Source organism: Ischnura elegans, chromosome 1 (genome assembly GCF_921293095.1).
Source record: "Ischnura elegans chromosome 1, ioIscEleg1.1, whole genome shotgun sequence".
Classification (NCBI taxonomy): Eukaryota; Metazoa; Arthropoda; class Insecta; order Odonata; family Coenagrionidae; genus Ischnura; species Ischnura elegans.
In genome coordinates this window covers 35,040,846-35,067,300 of record NC_060246.1, presented here as the reverse complement: position 1 = coordinate 35,067,300, position 26,455 = coordinate 35,040,846, and the positions used below count along the sequence as shown (strand labels likewise).

General features: G+C 41.1%; 1 protein-coding gene across 4 annotated transcripts in view; it reads left to right on the top strand.

Annotated features, from left to right (window-relative positions):
• The window catches only part of LOC124158725 (adenomatous polyposis coli protein-like), a 389,744-nt gene that overhangs the window by 111,659 nt on the left and 251,630 nt on the right, over positions 1–26,455 (top strand). For all 4 annotated transcript variants that reach the window (XM_046534002.1, XM_046533985.1, XM_046533994.1 and 1 more), the window contains one exon: positions 6,527–6,632. In XM_046534002.1, the coding sequence (XP_046389958.1) occupies positions 6,527–6,632 (106 nt within the window). The remainder of the gene's footprint in view (positions 1–6,526; positions 6,633–26,455) is intronic.

Sequence of the window (26,455 nt, the reverse complement as noted above, 5' to 3'; positions counted from 1 at the left end):
GGAATCTCCCTGGACGCTCGGAGGTGGGAGAGATGGACCGGCGGCAGGAGTAGAAAGATGTAAAGAAGGGGGATGAGTGATTATGGGGGCTCGATCAAAGAGAGTTCTACTACCGCAGTGGCGTTTATTCCCAACGTTCGGTGTATTGGTGGTGTATACTCGGTCAGTGGGGATTATAAGTACGTTGAAAACTGCTTACTCGGGTGAGTCTCCTATCCTCTTGAGTCGTATGTGGGGAAGATAAGTCATGTTCCGTCCCGGAAAGAAAGATGTGAAGCTGAGATGTCGTGTTTCTGGTGGAATGGGAAGTGCACTTCAATCGACACTTGAAAGAGATGCACCTTTTACTGAATCAAAATACGTTCAAAGCAGCGGAAAATAGGATACCTGTACTTATATTAACTTGATGATTTAGTTCGATGGAATCGTGGTTCGAAGAGTAATTGTTAAAAAGCATCATCTTAGGTACTTCTCCGTACACGTTAAGGTTTGGTTTGTACCGCTGATATATTTGCATAAAATTTCCACTTGAACGAAATGACGTGGAGATATCGAATCAGGTATAAAGTTTAATGAATCTGAAGTTTGACGCTCCACTCTTCTCTCTTCAAGGTGTCATCAACACCACTGTTTCTTCGACATTACACGTTACTTTCACGACCATCAGATTCATTAAATTTCTAGGTTTTTTTGTGTTTATGGAACCAACTTCGCTCGCATAACGTACATAAACAAGAAAAAGTTTCAGGAAATGGGTTTGCTAATCCAGGCCCTTTTGAGAATTATGACTCTCAATACAAATGGGTAATCGTATTTTTTAATCCATTAATCGTGTGTTTTATAATGTTTTAAAAAGGTAAAGGAAAATGTCATAAATGAACTGTATGAAATTAATTTTTTTTTTAATTGTTATTGTTTCAAACTACACGCATAGCTCGCATCCTTATAGACTATGGTAAATACTATCAAATCTCCTTTTTAAAATTGCGTTTAATGAATGGCGGGGTGTAATAAAACTATAATACATTAAATTATGTATGATACAAAAATTCAAAGAGATAAACAATGGCCTTAAAGTTAATGAGTGAATAAATCATATGGATCTTTAAAAGCACAATTTTGGGGAAGAAATTGGGTTTAGGGAAGATGTAGTATACGTGTCTTCTTTGACTCAGGATAAATATTATTGAAGTCTCGTTGGTAAAGTTGGGATAAACAATGAATGCGTCGATTCTTTATGTAACACTTTTTTAGAAAACATTGCTGAATCTTCGTTGAATCTCGATCTCTAGTCGGTATTCCTAATTCAGGCATGATAAAATTATTTCATGTAGTCATGTTGGTATATTTCGTTATAATTTTAAAGTTTTGGAAGTTCGACTTCTGGAAAGAGTTTTTTCACGTTATTTTGGCATCAATTCCGTGAAAGAAATTCTGTTTTTTTGCCTTCTAGCATGGATTCTGTCGAATATGATGACATGTATATGAATTAGTTCCCGAAAATGGTATTTTTCGTCGCTTTCATTTCGTAACATGGTATACTCTATCATGATTAGTGTTGGTAAAATTACAGAGGAAAAGTAACTGGACTCACTTACAGTTACTTCGTAAAGAAGTAATCGATTACGAGTACAAATTACTGATATATGAAGTAATCAGTAATTTTAAAATTACAATTACAATTATTTCTTGTTAGATTGTCCACTCTAGAAGCCACGTGGTAGCTGTCGAATATTGCAGTAAAAATAGGGAATAATTGACTCAAATAAATTTCTAAAGTTGCAATTTCACTTTCAATTCTTATAATTGTAACTGATGTAACTACATAAGGGGTGTTATATTTTGTACCGTTCATTAGTAGGCTACAGTATATGAGTGGCCGAACCTAAACAAGCAAATTATGGTTCTCAGAGACACGAAGTTATCTGTAGGTCTAGGTAAATCAGTGAAATCAGTAAAGTAATCGTCGATTACAAGCAAGTAACGATTACACCAAAAGTAACGGATCCCCTTTCACCCTTAGGGGTAAAATACAAATAAAAAATTTCATTTCTTCGAAAGTAATCGTTACAACCACAAATTACTGCAAAAGAAATCGTCAAAAGCAATCCGATTTCTTATACTCGATTACATGCCTACACTGATCATGACGTTTGCTCGATGCATATACATTCGTGTATGAACTCAAACTTTATTTTTACAATAGTGCCCCAACCGGTGCAATTTTGGCGAATTGAAGATTTTGCACAGTGGGAACGTAACCAGATGCTCTAAGGCTGGAGGGTGAGATTTTTTTTATCCCGCTATCAAACCTCGCATTGTGGCGGAGCTTCGACCGAAACGATTTCCGGCGCACTAAAAGTAATCCTCGACTCAGTGAGAAGGGCCGTGGGTGCGCAGTGGCCTGTGCGACTCACGGGATTATCGTACCTCGCTCGCCACTTCACTTTTTTCTCCCTTTCCTCGGCGAGAATTCAATATTTTTCGCAGCGAATCAGAGGGCACCACTGCCAAACCCCCTCTGCCCTCCCTCGCCTCCCCCGCCGTCATTCCGGGCCCAAACCGAATCGAAGTACCTCCTTCCTTTGCAGTCTCCAATCCCACGTTTTCGCACGTGGGGAAGGTGAAGAAAATACATATGTTTAGGTAGCATGTGCCTACGATATTTACGGCGTAATTTCGTTTGACTCATTGCTCTCTTTTCGCGCTCCTCTCCAGCCTTCCACGTCTCCTAGTTACCAGCATTCTTGATTTTTTTTAACATTTTATTTAGTTGCATCCTTGCGCCGTCTGAGCAGTGGCGCCATGAAGCGGATCAGGTCGCAAAAAGAAGAGATGGCATTCCGCAGTAATGTCGCCTCATTCACGGTCATTCCGTCGCTCAATCGTAGTGTTTTCCGCTCCAAACGCGTCTTCCTCCCCAGCATTGTCGCTCGGCTTCAAAATGCAACCCTTCCATTCCCAAAGAAGGCACGAAAGCCAAGACACCGCGAAAGACCTCGGCGGTGCTGTTTTTTTTTACGACTTATTCCCAGAGTTCCTTTCCGTTGATGGCACATTCATCGACGACGGAGCAAGAATATATTTTTTTAGCTCCACAATTTTTTCCTGAATATTGCTTCCCATGTATCTTGTAGAATTTCTGGGAAGGTTTGATATAAGTCGATGACTGCTGATGTACATTTATGGAAGATTCCCATGTTTCAAGTATAAAAACACGCTATTAAACCGGTACATCTTTATTGTTTGCGTAGTAGCTGCATTGCGGTGTATATCCTGAGTTTAGTGCGGTGCATAATGTTGAATAGAATCTTGGGGAGAAATTAATTATAATATTTAATATGAATTAATGGAATATGGTGCTTTTTGAAATGAAATTTATCTGCAAAAATACCATACTTGCTCATATTTTCCTTCTACATACCATATTTTTGGAACTTTATTTTTGAAATATTTGATCGTTTCCTATAACACTGAACTTAAAGACCTAAATATTTAATGTAAATTAAATCGCATGAATTAAAGTTATTTGATTTTATCCACACAACTGTCTGCCCATAAAGAATACTAAAGTAAAATCCTTTAATTTGAAACCCTATCGAGTCCGAAGAGAGCCATAAAAGATTTTTTTAATGGCCATTCCTCCGAAAATTCTTGACCTTTGACGCTATCTATGTCGCGATCCAGAGGAAATTTTACCGGCGGAAAAGTCTGGCATACAAAGGAAAGTCACGAAATACAGTAGTATTGTTTTCAATTCCATTTTTAATGAAGAATAAGACTTATGTGCTAAATCATGTTGGTAAGCCATAGGTCATTTTGAAGGTCTTCATAGACAGATGGAATAGTTAATTGATGTTTCTGACTCCTTAAGTTTTACCTGAATGAATCATTGTTCAGTTTTTTCCACCGGCTTCTATTGATGTAGCGTGCCAATGTTTTTAAGACTATGCATGTCATCATTTTTTCTTTCTGATTCTACCATTATAACGTTGAGCTCACGTTCTGCCGTAATGGCGGAGACATACGTTTTTTCTAAACGTTGTTGCTTTTCATTAGAAGTACTCAGAACTAAACCCAAGAAATCTTCGTGCAAAGAATACTCTGGGAAAATGTAAAGCCCTTCATTCAACGACAACGTATCCGTTTCATATGCTCTTAGTCGTCTCTCATTCAATTTAAAAGTCATGTTTTGTTTCAGTGGCCGTGTTTTTAAGAATGAGGATGCTTGAGAGTCTTTTTCATGAAAGTGAGCATTCAATTTGTTCAAGGTAATTCAGCGTGAAAAATAACGCGATGTGAATAAGTGCTTACAAAATTTCCCGCCTTTACGATAGGAGGGAAACTCCCCTGTCCCTCGCTCAGTGGACAAAGTTCTGAATTTCTCCGCTAGGTGGTAGAGCGGTCTGCTTTTATATGGAGTCTTGCCGGCTTTGGAATTCTCGTATGAACTGAGGGTAAATGTCGATGGGAATTTTTTTTCGCATCCAAAGAAAAGATAGGGTATTTTTCACCCGATCTTGTAAATATTCGTCCTTTATTATCTTTGTTTTCACATCGGTTTATCGATTATTTCCTTTTATTTATTTTTCCCTTCTTACATCTTCTCCAAACTTTCCTCTTCCTTTCTACCAACTTCATACTGACATTGGTTTGTTCTGGTATTGCATGCTTTGTGTAAAAAGACACCATAAAATCGTTCTTTGGCCAACAATTCCTATACAATACTCAGGTAACTGACAGGGATTCGATATATTTATTTATATTTTTCATTCTATATTTATCATTATTTCTAAATATCTTCAAATAACATTCCTCTTAATTAGATTGATAATAATTTAATGGGAAAAGGTAATCATGGAATCAAGAATATTCTTCATTGTGGTATATGTTAGATGTGGCTGTTGGAATTCGAACTGAGTTTCCATACTAAAAGTGTATATTGAATATTTTTGTATAATAAACGTTTATTTATTATTTTAAATTTGTTTGCAATGACGCTAACGAAGAGGTCGGTGGAAGAAGGTACTTATTAGTTTCAACCTCGCCCGTATTAAGGCATTTATTATTATTATCTACGCTTAAGGCCGCTGTACACGGTGAATGATCATGCGAACAAAATAGAACATGTAATAATTTTAACTGAATGATCAATGCAATAAGATCATTGTAGAGAACTCCGATTTCTTTCAGAAATCTAAGCATTGAATTCCATTTTACGTTAACAAACGCCTTCTTTAAATCGACAAATGCTATGAAAGTCGGTTTGTTAATCTCCATTATCTTCTCTATGCGTAGCCTTAGAGCCTAAATGCTTCTCTTGTGCCCTTGCTTTTCCTAAATCCGAATTGGTCCTCATCTAGGAATTCTTCTGCTCTTCGTTCTATTCTCCTGTTAATGATTCTTGTCGTAATGTTGAATGAATGATGAATGCGCATGAAGGTTCATTCGCGAATTGCTCCGTCATACACGGTGAATTATCATGCGTATGATCATGCTAATGAAAGCATTCGCCGTGTATAGCGGCCTTTAGAAAAGTATAAATTATGTTATAAAGAGATGTTGGAAATCAAATCTGTTGGAAGTATTTTTTCCACTTTTGCTTTGCTTGAAATATTTTGGTTGAGCAATAACTGCACTATCCCTTTCGCTCTCTCACTCACTAAATTATGCAATTTTTTCCAAAAATTTTCTGTTTTATGATTCAAAGTCGTATGTTCCTCTTTTGAGAATAATGTATTATCTTTGCAAGCCTATATGTATGTGTGCTTAAATTCAACGAATTTTCTTCCATGTCTAGCTAGTTTAAGTTTACTAAATTTGAGTTAGTATTGTGTTTTCCGTTATTACCTTGGCAGTTTTGTATTATCGATTTTGATGGATTACTCCTAGAAACTTTAAATTCGGTGAACTTTTTTTTAGCATTTAAGAACGATTTCGTAAATTCTTTGAATTTTCGTCATCGGCATTAACAGTTCAATTCCAAAATAATAAGTCAGCCCTTTATCGTAAGCATTCACTTCGCTATTGGCGGAGCTTTAACTTACCATAATTAATGTATGTGAGCCATTGAACTCAAGTGCTAGGGAATTACTGATATATTTCTTACAATCCTCATAAAATAATCACATAGCAAATTTCAAACAGGAATTGTGATTGATGTAAGTGGACGCTTGGCTGGTCTTTTTTCGTTTTTATCGCTCACGCCATCATTTTGAAAAAATTCATTGTGTATATAGTTGACTCCTGTCAACATTAAGTTAATTAAGTTAAGGAAGTAAATTTTACCTCCGTGTTTTATTTCCGCTATTTTTTTATTTGGCGCAGGTAAATTTTGAGAAAGGCTTAGTCTATATACCCTGAGAAATTTCAAGATTATAGTGTTCACTGCTCTACGAGTAATTCATGGCGAAAAAAAATCTTCCGGTCGAGTGAGGGAGATACCTCCTCTTAAGTTGAATTTCTTTTCATCTACTCTCCCCAAGTATTTCGATTTCATTTTAAACTTCTCTTTCCCATTTTCCAGGTCCTGGAGAAACGGGGGCGGAGGGCAGGAGCCGTGGACGGATTCGGGACCATTCGTTCCACCAGATGTGAATTCTAGGCTGCCGAGGTCTTCCGCATCTAATTCGGTGAGTGCTCTTTAATATTTCGATCTCTTCGAAAGAAATCCGGAAAGCCTTTTTAAGTATTAAAGCGATGGCATATCGGCTTGTAAAGGGCTTTCAATATTTACAACCAGTTTCCACGGCTCATCCGTCTTCACATTCGCCGGCGTTAATATTTAGTCTCTTGGGCGTGATGAGCGCTTTTCTAATCGAAAAAAATAAAAATATAAAGGGGTGTTCTCATGGGTCGCTATCGGTTGGTGTTTCATTCGATCCTTTGTGCATCACTAGGCTCCGCTTTATTTTTGCGCGAAATGGAGTAGATATATTTTGATGCGTGTTTCGTGTCCCTTTTTCGCGTCAGTCGATGCGCTTTAACTTGGGCCGCGGGAAACTATCAGATTCACTGGCGTTGTCTGCCATTTGGACGGCCGTTGAAGGGAGTAAAAGGAAAGGAACTGCGCATCGCGTGCTTGCCGGTAGAGACCGAATCCCCTCCACCGTCACTTCTGAGATCAAACTGCTTCCCCCCTCCACATGTCCTTTCGATTTGCGTTTGAATATCTGTGAAATCAAGATTGCCCGTGGCCGTGGTCGCACGAGTGAAAAATCGATGGCATCGTAGTCGTAGTGGGAGGGAGTCGCTTCGAGCTTCCTCCCGAGCTAGAGCGAGCGGTGACGTCCACCTTGACCTTCATCCCTCCACGCAGTCTATGTTGCCCCAACCTTCTCCCGTCTCGATGGCAGAAATGGGCCTCTTTGCGAAAATTCTCCCGTGTATGAAGTGAGAGGTGTATAAAATCTAATGGAAAGTTGAGTTGGCTGTTTTGAAGCGATTTTTAGGTGTTGGGTAGTTGGTAACTGAGATTGAAGTTTATAGCCTCTAGAGTGACGTTTTTTGCAATGTTCCTGAAATAAATCGAAAAGTCGCAAATAAAGTTGAGTTTTATCATCTAGTGTACGAAATCTTCTATCCTCCGACTCGTGAATTCCCTGCTGTATAGGGCCTCAGGTTGTCATGAAAACTTTAAGTAGGCACTTGTTTTTCCATCTACAGGAATCTAGATCCTAACATGTGAAGAAAGATCGCGATCATCTCTGCATATTGTCACTTTCGATATCTAAGAAGTTCATTTGAATATTTGCATATCACTGCTGAGGCAATCATTGCTTAGGTGAAATTGTTTTCGCTTTGTTACATTCCACCTATCATGTTTCCATAGCATTTTCTTAAGACACCTGTGTAGAATTCGGTGAATTACGATTTAGAAATTAACGGAGTAATACTAACGTAAGTTAAATCTTGCCTTTGCTGCTCTCATTTCAACTTTATTCATTGACCATCGAGGCTTCACGTACAATGTGAAATTAGGAACTGGACGGAATAACCGAGGATTGATTAAAGTTGATATGGTTTCTTCCGTTTCGTTAGCAGTGAAAAAATAGCGATTAACCAGAGTGAGGCTTTATCATGAACTAATATGCTTTGACTGACGTTTTACCTTTTTCTTTTTGTATTCAAATTCCAACCAGTGTTCCTGTAATACGACCTACCAATACTGGCGTTACTTAATATTTAGTAACATAAGCGCAGTTTTATTCTGTTTTGAGGTTTACATAAGCGCAGTAGTTGTCTGCCTAAGCTGAGTCTTGAACAGGGGTCCTATTTGTTCCCTGCCTCAATGTGTTTGCATACACCGACGCAGAGTTTCCCTGTTCATTTCTCTATTTTCCCAAGTACTTTTCTTTCGTGGTACGCCGATTTAACCTTTTGGGTCGTCTCCTCGGATAGGCAATCTGGACTGCGATGAGCGTGAAAGGTGTTGGTTGGGTTGCGGGTAAACGGGCGCAATATCGCACCTTCAACTGACGGATTTTATCGCCGAAAAGTTGGGCCCGTCCACGTTTTCCCTTCCCGTCCTTTTTGTTAGTGTCTAATCAGTTTTCTGGTAAAAACTGAACTATATCCGGCATTTCGTCCGGCTCTGTCATTGTTTCAGAGGAAAAATATTTCAGTTATTATTTGTATTTACGCCTTTATATTTGTATTTTCGCCTTTATTATTCCACGCTATTTTACGAAACCTTTCAGGTGGTGATTGTGCATTTCCTATTTTTCCATTTGAAACATCACTTATTACCTAAAAAAAGTCCAAAAGTATACGGCTCGAAGAGAATTGTACTTCAAATCCCCTTGTCTCTTGTTATAATTTGCAGAGGGGCATGCAGGGATTTCTCCCATCAGTTCCCTAAATGATTTCTTTTTCCGCTGCACACTAATTTGATGTGGTTGTGGGTCGTCTCCCTTTGTCGCTATTGCAATGGGTAATGAAGGTATGAATTAGATTGTGGAGAAATGTGCGTAATATTTCGTACCTGATAATTTATTTGCTGAAAAGATTGCCCTGGGATGTCTCAATATCTTTCTTTCTAGGAATGTGTGTATAATACACGATATTTCTCGAGTTGCTTCAGAAATGTCTCTTGTGATGAATTTTTTCGTGAGTAATTACTTCTGATTATATCTCGTATTATTTGCGCCTCAATCTTTACGTTATTTCATGAATCATTTCAGGATGTTGCGGGCCTCAATTTTCCCTGGAAGCTATTCGATGTAGTTTCAAAGTATTAATAAACATAGTAGTGCGCTGCTATAATCGAGTATTGAATAGGAGATCCCATAGTCCTCTAACTTAATTCACGAGCATTTAAGTATTTAAAATTTCTCTCTCCCTCCGTTGCGTTACTCAAGTAATTTATTCCTCAGTATCGTACCCGTTAGACATTGTTGTGAGTCGTCTCATTTAGTCTGCAGTCTATGGGTCGAAAAGGTGTTTTGTTTTGCTGCGGACATTCGGGCGCAATGTTTCGTGCCTCCACCTGACGAATTTATTCGCTGAAAAGTTCGCCACGGGGATGTTTTCCTCCCCCACCCCCTCCGCCCTCACCACCCGCGCAAATCCTGCCTCTCCTCCCCCCCCCCCCTAAACCCCCTCGCTGCCACTCGAAATTTCGCCCTCCCGGGCGTCCACCACCCTCTTACGCACAGCGTGAGGTGGCGTCCCGCGCTCTGTGCGTATACAAGGGATAACGAGCAGGGGGGGGGGGGGATGGGGGAGTCGATTCCTCCCACCACCCTTCAACTATCCCCCGCGCGACCCCCCTCTCCCTCCCGGTCCACAACACACAGCGCCCTCGCGATCGATAGCGTGGGAATTGCGCAGCGCGGCCATCTTCCCCCCCCCCCATCTCGCCCGTAACCCTGACGTCACTGCCGCTTCCGCAGAGGGCCAAGCAAGCGCGTGCAGGGAGTGCGCGCACGAGGAGGAAGAATGGCCGTGCGGAGGTGAAGGCGGTGCCGAGAGCGGTGATTGGTCGGCCAAAACCGTCATGCGCTGTTTCGGATCCTTGTCCCATCCCCCCCCTCAATGAACTTTGACGCATGGTGCATGCACAGCCACTATTTTAGAATGACTTCCGGAGGATTTGTTTTTTTTAAGTTCCGCGCTTCGGAATGGGGCACCACATGGTCTTCATCGACTGTCCTTGGATATCGCGGATGTAAATAAACTCGCCATTCGGAGCGGAAAAGTCAATTAAAAATCACGAAGGCGTGTATATCATCTCGCTGTTATTGGACATTAGAACTAAAAACTGCCTGTCTATTTTATGAGGGCTCATTTGGTTACAAATTTCAATGCTTATTCATCGTCATATTTATTCCGTATTTCAATTATGAGCATGGAATATTCTGGTGCTCGTGATGAACCGCTAGGAATTCGTTCCAGTAATCATCCATACCCCATATTCGTTATGAGCATGGGATATCCGTTGAAATTGCATCGAGCTTCCGGGTTTTAATTCAGCGTGTGGTAATAAAATGATGTATTCCGGATTGATTTGTGTTTGTGGGATCCTGATGCGGATTTGTTGTTCCCGGCGAAACAGTCTCGTCTCCAGAAACTTCTCAGTTTCGCCGTTCCGAGGGATGGCGTTCACCCTTGACGTCGCCCTGACGCCGGGTGCTTTTGATGCTGCAGCCGCAACCCTCTGGCGGCAGATTGCCCAAGTTAATACACCCGCATTGCGCTCCCACAGTTGCCTCGATAGGGAAATCAACATAAAAAATTGGCGTCTATTACTTGTCTAGGCAAAGTCGTGGGAAACCATCATTTTATCGCTGGCCGTTCGTCCTTTTGAGCTTCTTTTTAGCTATTTTTTTGTAATTATTAACTTTATAATAAAATTCGTTTTACAAGCATTGCTCTTGTTATCATTTATTTTGCAATATAAGTTCGGAAATAATTGAGAACTCCCCTTAAATGGGTACATTTATTCATTTATCCTTTACGGAACTGCATATATCTCATCAACTTAATTATGAATACGCAAATCATTTGTCACGTGATTTCATAGGCAGTATTTCCTCCTAAGAGTTTTTTTTTCAGAGAAATCTTATTGTGTTCATGCTACTTATTGATAATTTTGAAAATCCCAAAATATCTTGCGAATTGCATAATTTGGCCATCGTTTTAATGATAGTGGTATATGCTATAAGTTTATACTGGGCTCCCATGTGTATCAAACATGGGTATAAAATATATAAATGTGTATCTATCGTGTTTTATCAGATAGATCATAAAATTTAATGAACATAGTCATATATCCTGGTCTAACAAAAGGATCTTTTTTTATGTAATTTATTCCACCTAGCTGTTTTATATGGTATTTAGAAAGCTCAGGGGCTAAATGCAATCGTTGTCTCTTCAATTAGTCCTGGTGTAATGCTGTACAATTTTTTTCAATTTGTATTTATATATTGTAACTCAATCGATTATAGTTCTATTGTACGTTGGATAGATGTTTAAGGAAACAATGAATCACCGTGCAAACATGATCGATGAAGCATTGAGATATTTTTTATGCATTAGCAATTTCTTCATTCCTTCTTCCAAGGGTCAGTCTTCACAAAGAGAATTTGTATCTCTTAAATATCGTCACTGTTATTTTTTAATATCAATTATTTGATATCATGTGGAAAGTTATTGGTTACCTTTAGTCGGCGGTTGTCTTACTTAAGGAAGGGTCTGAAAGACCCTTAAAGAAACTAATACTTCTTCTCTGGTACTACTATTATTGTGCACTTTCTGAATTATTTTCTACGATACAACATTGAGTAGCCCATATTAGAATTTTATCATCTCTTAAGAGGCGTTGATGTGGATTCAGACGTTGATGCTTCTGTTAAGTCGTACAAAGTTTTTTGTCATTAAAACGTAGAAATTTTGTTATTAATTTCCTCTTTCTGCAAAAATTATGGTTTTGGTACTTGAGAGCCCAATGAAAAATACTATGGTGAAAAATTAGAAAGAAATTGAAGATTTCTGAGGAAAAATCAGTTGGAATTTGGGGGCAGCTTTTCAGAGTGAGATAACCATTTGTTCTTACCAGCTATGTTTTCATGTGGGTCTGTGATTTTCCGTGTTCTAAGTGATGAAATATGCCGGCACACCTTCAATCTAATTAGACTCATGCTATTATAAATCATTTGTCTAATGTGTAGGCAATAAGTGAAATCGCCTTATCTCCTTACGTAACAGCTCCTGGCGTTACCAACTTTTCTCGTTCGTCTCAATCCGCACGTTGTAGTAGCCATTCCCCGGTTAGTATGACGATCGTGAGGGGCAGCAACAGTAATGGCCGGAGTAAAGGGTCTTGTTGTATCTCCGAGCATTGTGCCCCCCGCAATCCCTCCTCGGTTATGTCCCCCTCGTTCTGCCCCCCCCCACTTCTGACTGAGTTCTGCCCAGCACTCCCCCTTGCCTCATCAACACTTTCCCTCCCATCAGCCCTATTCCCACCCCTCGCCAAGCACTCCCTTGATCCCTGCCGCCCTGCTCCTATTTAAATCCTTTTCCGTCTCCCTCTTCCCACTATCCGCCTTATCCCACCCAAGCTTCTACAACGACATACTACCCTGCAAGCCGCCTTAAAAGGCGTATGGCAGAGGGTGTTAGGACACTAGCCTACATATAAAAGGCAAATACGCAAATAAGGTTACGACTAGGATTTATTAAAGTCCTTCATGGTTCGAGGGAAAAACGAATTCCCATATCTATCTGTTCGACAAAATATCTCTCTTAACCGATCGCTTCTGTCGGACCTGAAAATAAAGTGGGGCTCTAAAATGATGTTCTCCGTGTCGCTCCTAAATTTATCTATTCTCAATTGTTCAAGCAATCTAAGGAAGTATCAAGTAATCTTCTCTGTCTCTTTATCTCCCACTGCTCCTTTGCCATTCCTTTCGGCTTGACTTCCAATGGCTTCCTCTCCATCCTCCTCCCATTTTCTCCTTCTCACGCGTTTTCTTTTGTTTATATTTTGCTTTCGGTTCCCTGCGTTCTATTTCCGCCCCGCGGAGTCTCTTTCCTGGCGTTGGTTCGTCCTTGGAGATCGTTCGTTTTCGAGCCGGAATTATTTTCTTACTCGCTCCTGTCGCTTCTTCCTTGTCTTGCTTTTATCTCCTCTTTGTTCTTTGCTTTGCCTTTGTCGTGCTTGTAGAGTTCGAAAAAACACGCAATCTTTAGAAGTGAGTCAGTGGCATTTGGGATAGCTCTGCCTAGGGTCGCTTGTACCGTGCTATTTTTTGCTTCTCGTTCCCTTTCGTTTTCGTGGGACATCAACTGCTTGCCTTCTCTCGTCCTTTTTATTGTGTTCTTTCAATGATTTTTGATAATTTCCATTAGTATGAATGCGCAGTTTGGCAACAGAATATCATTTCGCTTTGGCTGCGAAGTGAACGACATAAATCAATTTTTATCACATGTGAACGAGTACGATAAGACATAATCCCATAAAATTCGCCATTTTTATTGGTGTCAAGTAAAATTTTTACTGACTAGAATTGAGAAAAGTTTTGGAAATAAACCGTACGTTAAAGAGTGCGAATGTTGGAAATAACATTTGTAGTACTCTTTTCGTTAAGTCTATTGAGAAGAAAATATGCTTTTTAAGGACTAACATAACGTAATACTAGTTGGATTTTATTATGTATATTAGAAACTTCGGAGATTCGGTGAGATTCAAATTGATTTATTATCCTCAAAATAACTTTAAGCCATTTCCCAAAGTTTGGGTTACAGTTTGGGTATCGTAAATTCTCCCTTTTGAATATGGAACGTCATCAGCAGTGTTCAACTATCTTAAAATAGGTTTAAAACAGTTCTCCACTCTTTTTTTCTTTTAGCTTACTTTGTAACGTTTCCGTAGATGGAGTAATACATTCAGTTGCATATAGATGTTAAGCTCAAGAAACTGATTCCTACTAATTTATTTTCTTATAAAAATTCCGATGATTGTTTTTAACCCTCTCAGTTTTTGGGAGCAGTGTACCACATCAATCTAAATACGTCAATCGAAGAAACTTTCTCATGTGACAGATGACCTTTATACACCCTCGGCGTTACCATTTTGAAATAAATTCGTGAGGATATAAATATGGTAGATTGGCTTGTTTTCTCTTCCATATTTCGCTCTCTCTCTCTCTCTCTTTCTCCCAGTTGGTTTTTTTCATTTCTTTATCTCTTCGGAATGAAACTTCCACCCGTCTCAAACTCCCCGTTTTTTCTCTCTCTCTCTCCTCAAACTTCCTTCCCATTGATCGCACTGTCGCATGGCAGCCTCGCGGTTGGCACGGAGAAAGAGTTTTTCGGAGGAAAATAAAGCATTTTGTCATCTTTTCACGGTTCGAGGATACTCCCCCCTCCCGCTTCATCCTCCGTCCACCCTCCCGCCCACCCTGACCCTTCTCTTATCAATTTGCATTTGAGTCCATGTTTCTCCCCCTCCGTGCACCCTTTTCTTTCCATCGGAGAGAATATACAAGCTGTTTTCTTTCTTTCTCTTACCTCTTCCCCGCCCTCCTTTAGTCCCCCCCTTCCTCTTTGGTGGTGCACAAGGATTAACTCTATCTAACGGAATGTGTATTTTTAATAGGTCTTAAAAAAAATTAGAATTACATTTTTTTATTCGTTGTTTGTATAGGGATGCTATTTGATATTTTAATATATGCTTCGTTCAGTATCCCTTGTATCTTGGATATTGATTCTCAAATATTTGAGGGGGTTTGAACCCAAGGGGTACAAGGGATTTTTTTCTGTACGGAGTTAAGTTCAGAAAATTATTGAAGACATATACGAAAACTTGGTGGCCAAGGGATACGAGTGAGTCTCTTTTCTGTGCTGGCATCGAATGGAGAATCAAATGCACTACTAAATATCTAGTTGATCTCGTATGATTTATTTACCTGATTTCTCTACCTAACTTTCTTTGGAAAAAATCTCTTGTACCCTTTGGCTTCTCTCCCCTCATTTAAGCTTGTTCGTCTGGAAAGTTCAGGTAGATATCGTCCACGCTTGTGTATTATGTTAAAGCACTGTGGACGTGGTATAGGATTTTCGGTAGTGATAAAATGTTTAAAATTGAATTTGATTGTTATCTCGGGAAGTAATAAAAATGATCATTTATATATTTCAAGGTGAAAAGTTTTTCGTTTGTATGCAATCCTGAAAACGTTTTAAACTTTCACATTTTCAGTGAAATTAATTTTAGCTTCATTCTTTCCTTTTTTACATTCACCAACTCTTTCCCACTTACCTGATCCCTTTCTCCTTGGATGAAGGGTAAGATTATGCGGAATTTATGGCTTCTGGAAAGATAAGCTTTTATTTTTTTTGCAAAATAAACGGTCCGTCCAAAATAACGAAATTTCTTCATATTCACCCCTGGTTATCGCTTGATACCTCAGTCATAAGTTGTTCGATTAATATATATACTGATGGGCATATTTTTTTACAGAAGGTTAAGGGCTGCATAAAATATTGAAATTAAAAGGCAAATGCAAGATAGAGCCAGACAGGGTTATAGTCGTGATAATTTGACGGCAAAATATGCCTGCGAAAGTGACTTAAAGTTGTCTAGAGAAACAATGGAGAAGTATGCGCATGCTTGTGGGCTAGACAGAAGCGTCCAAGGCCATGATGGTGGTTATCGTGCTATGTTGTCGTGCCCGTATGGTTTCATCTATTCCATTTGCCGTTAATCTATGTGTTTTTTAGTTCTGTCGAGCGCGTCCCTGTCTTCGCATTATCGACCACCGTTCCCCCGCGCGTCCTCGTTGGTGGCCCCCATCCCTTCTCCCTGGCTCCCCCACCCCCATCTCTGTATCTTCGTGCTTTTCCCCCCCTCTCCCCCTGCCACCTTACCCCCGCCACCCTCTTTCAAGAGTCTCACCACCACCGCTCTTCGACTCCCACAGGACATCTAATAATTCCCCATCAGCCGCTGTTTACCCGCCCCCTCCTGTCCCCCCTCTCGTTGTCAGTGCGCTCCAACTCCCTCCCACCCTCCCCCTCTTTTCTCCTCTCTTTCCACTCCCTTGCCTTCTCTTCCCTTCCCTTACGCCCTTGTTCTCCTCTATCGTTTTAATGTGTGTGTGCTTCATTTCTCCAATTCCTTTCCACTTCTTTCATCCGTCGTGTCTTCTTCCCACTACCCAGTAAGAGCCCACCCACTCCTCCGTGGCAGGGAACCGAATTCTTTATTTTCCCCGCTTCATCTCTCTTGCTTTATTTACTGGCCTGGTTGAGTCTCGAAATTTCGTTCTCGCCTCGCAAATTTCCTCAGCTCTCTCTCTCTCTATAATCTCCGGTCTTCTTCCCTCTCTCTCCCCCAACTCCCCTCGTCACTCCTCCATCGCCTCCCCATCTCCCCACTTAGAAATTCTCGGGTGTTATATATTTTCTCGTGTGTTTTTATTCGATCTCTCTCTCTCTCTTTTTCTCCCACTCTTTTTCCTGCATCCATCCGACTTTCTCTCTTATTTTGCTTTTTTCCCTTGGGTATTTCGTATTCGTTAACATGAGAGCCTTTTTGCAATATTCATGAGTAGATATCATGATACATCTGAGAGAAATGCGTGAGCCTCGTCGTCAGAATTAAGGGTGGCATTCTTAAAGTGGGGAACGCTCATAAAGTACTCCTATGATACGCCTGATAATTCTATGAATTGCAGTTATTGGTCCAGAAAATGCGCTGGGGAACAAATCTCCGCCTGGGTGGAACGTTGAAACTGAATCACTTTTCGAGGTCGTAAAAAATGCGTGATTTTATCGCCTGCCTGTGACGATTCAGGGTAATTAGATTTTAAGCTTTTCCCGTCAAAGTTGGGCCTCTTTAATTACTTTTAGTTAACTCAATCCTTCAGGCTGCCATCAGGCGAATGGGCTTGTCTATTTGAAAAACGAGATCCTTTTAATTACGGCTTTGTGTTTAATGAAATTTTCCCGGGATGGAAGCGTGGTTAGAATATCCAACTCCAACTTTACGATGACTGGCCCTGCTATCTGACGTGCGGACATGATACCTGGACACAGGCTATTTTGTATTTATTGTTGAACGTACGTCTTTTTCGGTTGAGAAAGTAAAGTTTTCTTGAGATTAAATTTGGGCCTTATTTTGTTTTATAGCGCCTTGATTGCACACCCTTCGCAATAGCCTCGGGGCGATCTTTATATTCGGCTGTAAGCATTTGTGCTTGGAACTAGTATTTTTTCACGAGTCACCAAAGACCCCCCAGTTAATGTTCCCTTTTCCTCTCAAAGCCACGCGGAAGGTCGCAGTTTTCAGCGTTCTCTGTACGGCTTCGTGCTCATGCGGATGCGGGAAAATGTTTTTCTTTTCGCCCTATTCCATTCCTTGATCCCTTTCTCCTCGACCTCTTTATGCCCCCTCAGTAGTCCCACTCGTGTCTCTCTCTCTCTCTTCCTCAAAACCCGCTCCTCATGTAATCCCTCGGCGGCCTGGGCCACGTTTGACCTGCCCTCGCAATTTGCCTTCCCTTCAAACTTACCCCTTTCGTGTAGTGCCCGAATAAACCGTCTCTCTCTCTCCCGCCATTACGTAATAACCCTCCCCAGACTCTCCAATCACCGGCTTTTGTTGTCCCATGGTTGGCGGCCGTGCATATTCCCAGACTTGCCTTGCGGTCGGCCTAGGTCATGCACAGTGACTCCGGGGCGAGTGGCCGTCCTTACATCAAGGAATACGTCTGCCAGCGTTCCACTCTATGCGTGGAGCGATCTTTGTCGTTTCGAGGTAATTGAATGTGGAGGAAAATGCTCCCGCAGTCTCGATGGCATTCGCCTGAGACTCGGATGTCCCCTGTGCCGTTCCAATCTATCCTAGTCATAGGGCTCGCCTTTTAACCTCATGATGTGCTCTTTTTTATTTTTATAGTTCAAAGCTAGGAGTATTCATTCACCTCAATCAGTTGCATTGAGAGCTGCACCTTTGTGTTTGCGAAAGAATGGGAGGGTAGATTAAATAAGTTCCCTGCGCCGGGTCAGAAGAATTTTGTTTCATTTCGAGTGAATTCCCTCTTTTTTTGGTGTCATATCGAAAAAAATAGGAGTATGACATAAGTGGTACAAAGGATAATTTTGAGCTGAGAATGAAACATTTTTTACAGTGCATTGTCCACTTGAGCTGAGGAGTTACCATTTTGCTGTTTTCCCTGCTTATGCATTAAATTAATTTTCGTCATCTTTTAGCCTTTGAATGTCACCGCGATGTGATATTCATTCCAATATTAATTTTTTAAGCGTTGTATTTTTATTGATCGCACAATGAATATATATGTATGGAATCATGCATAATGCTGCTTGAAATATGGTTGTTGAGTTAGATTTATATTTTTGTCCTTTTTTTACACCTTTGAGATGGTTATCACTTGGCCAAGCGGCATTGCTTACTATCGGATTTTATCATCGACTCAGGGGACGCCGTGAGAGCCCTAGTTTATTTTTCATGAACCTTGTGAATATGGGATTTTCCGATACTGAGTTAAAGGTCTTTTTGAAACGACCTCTACCTTGTGATGCTAGTTGGATGAATAATGGGCCTTTAGGAACCGAAGTTTTTGAATGAAGTCGAGTTCTCTTTAAATTGAATTAACTACCTATTGTGTCTAGTGAAGAATCGATATTCCATTGTTGCGCGAACATGTGATTAGATTTAGGTCGGAGTAGTAGAAGTGCTTCGTATCATTGGAAAATCAAAAATAGTGCTTTAAAATCTATTTCCTTGTAGTTGCTGGATTTTACGGTGCAGTAATGGTTGTTGAACCCAAGAATTCCACGGCGCCTTCCTATTCTTTCGTTGCTGCTTTGTGGGTCATCTTGTTATGCCTAGAAGTACCATTCGACAGGAGTTGGTTTTTTGTGGAGGAAAGTTACGTATCAGGGATCTGCATTCATTGTTGACTTTGTATAGGTGCAAATAGTATATAGTCTCTTCCCAAGTCAAGTGCATCTTCAAACTACCTTTTACCTACTATTCGTGGGTTTTAATTGGGTTATAAACTGTATAGTAAAACGCCGAAATTTTATATTTTTGAACTTTTTGGCTTTAACTGTTGATAAAACATTAACAGTCTTACTCTTTTATTTTTTTTATTACCTCATTCTTTTGTTTCGCGCGTTTTGATTATTCTAAGTCCGTGGTTTCGCGTTAATATATCCTACTATATTTACAAAAGTGTGGTGGGATTGATTGGCAAGGTTGAATCTCTTTCAGTACCATTGCGCGTTCGAATTCGGGTGAATATTTCACATTCAGGGTAAGGGGTAGTTGAATCAGTGGTTGCTGACTTCCTACAGGGATTATATCCTTTGCTTCCTGAATTAAATTCCGCCGAAAAAATAATTGGTGGTGTCTTTACGTCAGTATATTCGTTTTCTACTTTTCATTATTATTTTATTAGTTGCGTAACAGTGGGCAGTATTTCATGCAACCATTGCCTTTGCTCAAGGTTATCACTTGGTATTATCGAAGATTGATTTCCTGTGGGTCGAGTGGCGCTTTTTTACGTTTTAGGTGACCTTATGATATGGCACAGGAAGATTTAATTATCAAGGACACTTCGCTCTCATTTCGGTGAAGTTTTCACCTTTTGCGTTGACCTTATGAAGAATACCCCTGATGTTGAGGAATCGAGGTTAAGCTCCGGAATTTCCTTGATACGCAATTTAATTTCCTAAATATGCCTTTTCCTTCGCTTGAAAGCGAACTTGTTGAATCTTCTCGAAATGCGCGTAGGTCGTATTTGCTCACTACCCTCGGCGAAGTGGCATTCGTAAATTAATCTCTTTTATAAGGATGGAGTGAGTGGATTTTTCCATATTATTTTCAAACCCCGGTGGTGAGATAATTTCCACGCCAATCCATATGTCGGAGCAGTGGGGAAGACTCTTGAAGCCAAGCACTCCGCCCGTCGAGTCAGACGTTGAGCCTTGGAATTTTTGGCGAGTTAACGCTAGTCATGGGTTTCTCTCCACCCGTTCCTCACAAGTCAGTGCCAAAATGACCTCAGCTGTCGGTCGCCTCCTTGAAGTACCATACCCTATCGAGACATTCCACATGTCTGTTTTACACGCTCCCCAGCCTCTGTTTAAAGCATAGAATTTTCTAGCATCGTTTGTTTAGCTCTGAGGTATGGTCTATTTTCAGTCTTCCCCTGTTTTTTTCCAGAAGTTTTAAGCTTTTCATTCTATTCACGACGGCCTGTTTCTTCTAATGCTTTCCTCAAAGGTGTATTTTATTAAATTATGTTAGTTAATTGTTTTACTATGTGCCGTTTGAAAATACCGTATTCTTACTCCCCTTTAGTAAGTGTGTCCCCAAAAGTTTACCTGGTGTATCAGGGGACTGTTTTCACCGTACTTATGTGACCTAAGCCTTCATTAACACTGAAAGTTTCACGAAAAAGTGTTTTCGGTAAAATATCCGATTGAGTATTGATGAGCTATTTTGGAAATATTTAATAGCTTAACCTTGAACTAAAATAATTCTTTTGTCTAAGAAAACAATGTGTCCACCTCAGGCGAATGCATGGCAAAGTCGTGGAAGGGATAAATCTGAGTTGGGGATGATTGGGTCAATGGGTGGATTTGAGTTTGAACTGCCTTGGAATTGGGAAAATAGAGAGCAGTACCGTTACAAGGTTTTTAGTATTAATTTGAATATTGGGATGAAATATTACCATCCGGACAATCTGAAGCGAATGATAGCGAGATAACGAACTGTGATACTTATAGAAACTATGTATCTGGGCTCGGAAAAGAGTTCATCACTTCATGCCTTCGAAAATAAGGTCGTATATAGGTTTTCTTAGTTATTATAGGGTGATGAGTAACTAACTGCTCACTTTATAAGTTCCTAGTGAAACTTTTGGTGAAAATATGCGAAACCAATGGAAGGTCCCGTTCAGCATTTTCCGAAGTCCAAAGGAGCTTGAATGATCTATTCACATGAAGACTGTTGAGTTTTTAATGAGTAATGAATAGTCTTTGTTATGCATTTTCGTATTAGGAAACGAAAAATCTCGGCGTTTTGCTTGGAAATGCGCAGCCTTGCGCGGAGTCGAGCCACGAGCGAAATGCGCTGCTGTGGTAATACCTGTCCGTTCTCAGCGTGATTGCCGCGCCGATGAGTACCCCAATGTATAACTTAGTAGCTCTGATTACAACGCACGGGTATCCTCTTCCGGTCACGTTCGTGGCTGACGGAGACGAGGAACTTCATTGATCAGGTCTTATCATGATTTATTTATGTTGCACTCTTGGATAGATCCGTTAGATAGCTTCTCACTACCCAATGTTGGATATCATGTACTTCCTAACTTTTTCTCCATGCCTCTTAAGGAAAAAAGCTTGAATATTAGAAGCTTCTTATTATTTTTCAAGGGGCAGATGCCGATTATTTTTCAAATGCGGTGATGCACCGGCTTGCCTGAGATCTATGATGACTCTAAAGAAATAATTTGTTTCCAATTAATCCTCGCTTTGGACCCGAATTTCGTTAGGCGTTACAGAACAATTATTTGTTTTTCAAAATTCTAGTTTGGATTTTTAAAAAGAAAGCTTGGATTCTTGAATCAAGTAAGCGTTTATTTGAGGTTTGTAATAAGTAACAGGCCGTTGCTAGGCGTTGTCTTTGCCTAATTATGTCTCATATTATGTAATAACTTCAAATGGAGTTGACGAAAGGAGCTAAGGGCTCATGTGATTATGTTCACCTCAGGTGAATCAATCCCATGCTCCGTCGTTGTTGAAGGTTCATTTTCTACGTTCAATGCATACGCAATGCAGAAGCTAACGAGTCGAAATCCCCTATACTTGGTGTGCGCCTCGTTGCATCGTGCCGGGAGGTTTAATCATAGCTAAGGTGATTCATCTTTCCCTCTAGCTTTTTGGTTGATTACCTTTGAACATAATAGATTCATTCAGCATCGTGTATTCCTTGCACTTTAATTGTACTGGGAAATTTGTCTCTTTTTTCTGGGCAGCACAATGCGTGACTCCTTGTTTTACACGTTTGATTCTAATTTTGCTTTAAATCGCTCACTCAAAATCAGTTTATTAGGTATGGTTTTTTATAAATTTTCATTGATTGGATTGTTTTGATTCCTTTGTAGTAATGATCAAAATTTCGATTTTGGATGTGTGCAGCTTTAGTGGTAGTGGTGTTGAACTATCTAGTTGATAGATGATCTATCCGCTAATGATTCATCGCATCATCAAAAATATTCCTTGTATTTCTGAAATCTCATGCGAGCATATTGCCGTAGTTTTTGACCCGAGGTTCTCGAAACATCGGGCCACCGATATTGCTTACGAAAGCAAGTATTCTTCAGTGGTGTAGTTGTATACTGGTCATTCTCACATTTTGAGAGAAAAATAGGAGTTGTTCAGGTATTGCCACACGTTGAAGAACTTTCCTAAGGTATTTGGCACATTATATTAATTTTTTTCTGCATGTAAATATAAAAAAACTGGTGATTTTTCAATATGCCGCACTCAATGAAAGAATAATTTCCTCTGACTTGATGAAAAGTGAGCCATAATTTAATGCAATACAGCGTTTTTGAGATACCACCACCCATTTTGGTGTTCGTAAATTCATCATAAATCATAATTTATATGTGTTTTTTTAAATCTCCGTGAGCACCCCAAATTGCGAATGCCTAAGCGTCGGGCAGGAGTGCGGTGCGCGTGAAAATCCCGCGCGAGAGCGAGACCGAATCGTCGGCCGCTGTTAACTTCTGGTTGCCTCGGCGGCGTTTTCATTTAAGTTTTTCAAATCCCTGCGCCCTCAAACTTCAAAATTACTTTCCCTCATTCTGGCTCGGGAAAAAGGATGAGAGGGGGGGGGGGTTTGGGAAGACGGGAAGGTGGCGTGAAACAAGCAAGGTTCTCCTCCCAGCATCTCTTTTTTTTCCTCTCTTCCCTCGCTGCATAAGGAGCCGAGAGGGAAATGTGTGTATGCAGCGCGTTGAGTGGCGTGCGGATTGTGGGGCGGTGAACTCCCCACGGTTTCTCCTTCCCGTGTTCTCCATCCAACCGCCTTCCCCCATCCTTCCCGACGTTTGACGTTGCGGATACTTCGTCGACAGGGATGGAAAACCGAATTTCGCGAGGGCGTCATCGTCGCCGCCGCGGAAGAGCAGGTCGGCGCGGCCGTGTCTTTCGAGGAGCTCTCCCGGTCGAGCTCCTGGGTGCTGCTCGTGTGGAAAGCGGGAGAAAGATGAGAACGGCTCCAAGAGAGGTGAGAGATGTTGGGTATGGAGGGAGGAGGTGTTAGCGGGGGTCCGCGCAGTGGTGGTGGGTGCCTTAGTAGGTTGGCAGAGCGGGGCGTAGAAGAAAAAAAGGGTGCTGTGTGAGTAGTTGAAAAGAGAGATGGGCCGGAGTGGAGAAGGAAGAGGATCGGAGAATATGGGGTGGGCGAGGCTGAGAAGGCCGGAGAGAGAGTGGAGTTAAGAAATAAGAAAAATGCTCAGCATCAGCGAAGGATAACGCGTAAGAGTTCCTCCGTGTTGTAATTCCAACTACAGTACGCACTAATTCAATCGCAACTTATACTAACATAATTGCTGATATATATTAGTTCTGATGTGGTTTTTAGCCTTGTGGTGATGAGATTCTCTAATGGTATCGGGGTGCATGTCGTAAGTTTTTTTTTAGACTGCTGTTAGTTTATTGTTCTACTCATTGCATGGATTTAAGAGCGCAATGGTTTTTTTATTTTTATTATTAAATATTTTATAGTTATGTGCTAGTAATTTTTGTCTTGTCGTGCTTGTTTCAATTTAGTATACCCCATGTAGCTGGCTCTTGTTGAGTTTTTCGGAAGGAACTGAAATATTATCGGAGTATATTTTGTTTGGTATTTTTGATAATGATCTCTTGGGGGTGGTCTCTCTAAATGCAGCCTTTTCTATTTTCGATTTTGACTTATTTCAATTAACTTATTCCGCCGAGAAAATAAAAAAAGGAATTCAATGTTGCGTATGCGCCGTTATCTTTCGGCAAGCTTGTAAATTTCCGGCGATGCCTCGGGAGGGCAGGTGACGGTTGAAAGCAGGCCGAAATGCTGCTGCACTACGTTTTATTTCGAGTCGTCGACCGCATTCGGCGCGTGATGTGCATGCGGTGAGAGGAGGGACTGGGAAGGGAGGGGGTGTGCGGGGCGAGGGGGGGGGGGGGGTTAGCGAGCAGGTGGCTGGCGGATAGATAACGAGATGAGGAGGACACATAATAGGAGGTGATGCTGCCCCCCACCTCCATATCCCGTGCAATGAGGAGGATGAATACCCAGGGATGGGTGGGGGTTAAAGGTGGAACGAGGGGAAATGAAAGTGCGGAAAAGGAGAAGATGGAGGGAACGGCAGGTTGGGAGAGATGATGAGGCGGGAGTGAGTGAGTGGCGGGGGGTGTAGGGAATAAGGAGAGCGCGGAGATGAGTGGACGGGAGGAGCGGCGTACTTCTTCCCTCTCCTGGTGGGGTGGATATTGGGGGTTTTTGGTATCCGGGCGAGAGAGAGAGAGATGGAGGGAGGAGGTTGAGACGGTGTGGTGAGGCCAGGGTGAAGTATGGAATGGACGGAGCTGGTGTTAAGTGGAGGCGGCGAAGGTTTTGGGGGGGGGGTTAGGGGGTCTCTCCGTCACACTCCGCTCCTCCCCATTCCCTCATATCCATCCCCCGCGACCCTCATCCTCCTCTTTCCCCGCACCTAGCTCACCCCTCTCGAGGTGTGCTCCTCTGGAGTTTCGCGGGAGAAATGGCTGGAGGTCGGAGGAAATGAGCGCGAAAGAAGCCAAGGGTGAGGCTTTAAAAAAATGAGGTTGGAGGTTTTTTTTTGTGTTACTGGTCTTTTTTTCGCTCCTCTTTCCTCAAGCTTTTGGAGAGATTTTTGCTGGATGGGGGCTGTGGATAGCGACAGTCTTAGGGAACGAAAATTACTAGCTTAAATTTAAGTATAATAATTGGGATGGTTTTTGGTAGGATAAAACCCTTTTTAATTTTTGTATCCCTTTTAGGAGGTTGTAAAGGTGAGCTATCCCGTATATTGTCGCTTACTTTTGCTTTCTCATGAATCATTATTATTTATTATGGATCACCACGTGAAAAAAATTAACTTAGCTAGGAATGTTACCGTCGCCTTTGACTTTGGGAGTTAGTGTGTGCACTATGCGCATCCTCTTATTAATCCCCTATATGATTCTCGCGGAAAATTGACAATGGCATGTGATGTCTATAGTTTCATTCGTGGTGAGATGATTTTTCTCTCCAGGATATTAGTGCACAATTCATGACCACTAATGCGAAAGGCTTGAAAAAAAATCACGTTATTTTTATTTTAGTGTCGTGGTGTGGTTTATTTCAGTTTTCGACCGAAAATCATGATTTTTTCTATTTTTATTGTGCAGTCCATGGTTCCAGTACTTTATTACAATATTATTTCCGCATCAGCTTGCCTACCAATCCTCCGCTCCTACGTTGGCTCATCACTAATCTCCAGCCTCCGAATGCGCTCGTCGCTATTGCGACTATATCCCGCTCATCTCCTTCTTTAAGCGGTGGTTAGTCCGGTGGGGTGGGGCAGTCTCAAATGAGGTCGGAGGGATGGAGGACGTTGAGTGGGGCTAGGGCTGGGTGGAGTTATAGTCTAAGGGAAATGAACGCAGCGTTTGGATAAGAGTAGCGTAAGGGAATCATGGATAAAGTAGTGTTCGGGGGGAAAAAGCCTTTTTTACCATCACCCATCCCACTCGTACTCTTTAAAATGGAAAAAAATCAGACGGCACGTTTTCTTTCATTTCCTCCTCTTGTTCCCTTTTCTTCCCTCAAGGGAAGCGAGGCAGCACGTCAAAAATAAAGTACGAGAATTGAAATTCATATGCCGCGTTTTGAGTTCATTTGCGTTGAAACTAGCTCGCGTTGTTTGGCCTTGTTGTTTTCCATCCCGAGCCCCTGCTCCGTTTTTATTAAAAGGAAAATATTTTTCCTGCTCTTAAGCGCAATAAAAACGCTTAGTGTCACCTATTCACGATGGCTGAATTCAGAAAATGTTGTGATGGGAAAAAGTTTCTGCAGTTTCTTTTTTTTTTGACTCGCACATCATTACTGGCCCATAAATTAATTAAAACATTTCGTTTTCGTACTCCCTTTTTATATTTGCGGGCGAGAAATATTTTTCAGAGAACAATATACACTTTTTGCCTAATTATTTTTATGATACTAGGGAGAGGGGAATGTTTTCACTTTTTCTGTGACAGCTAATTTCTCGGACCTTGTTGTGGAAGTAACATTCATAATTTTCTCGGACTTGGGTACTCATTGTTCTCTCATGGCTGATTAATTTATCAACTACTCAATGGCAATGACAGACAATTAATATGTGCATTTCAATTCCTTGTTGTCAACTTCCGTTTTTCAATCACTTTTTGCCTT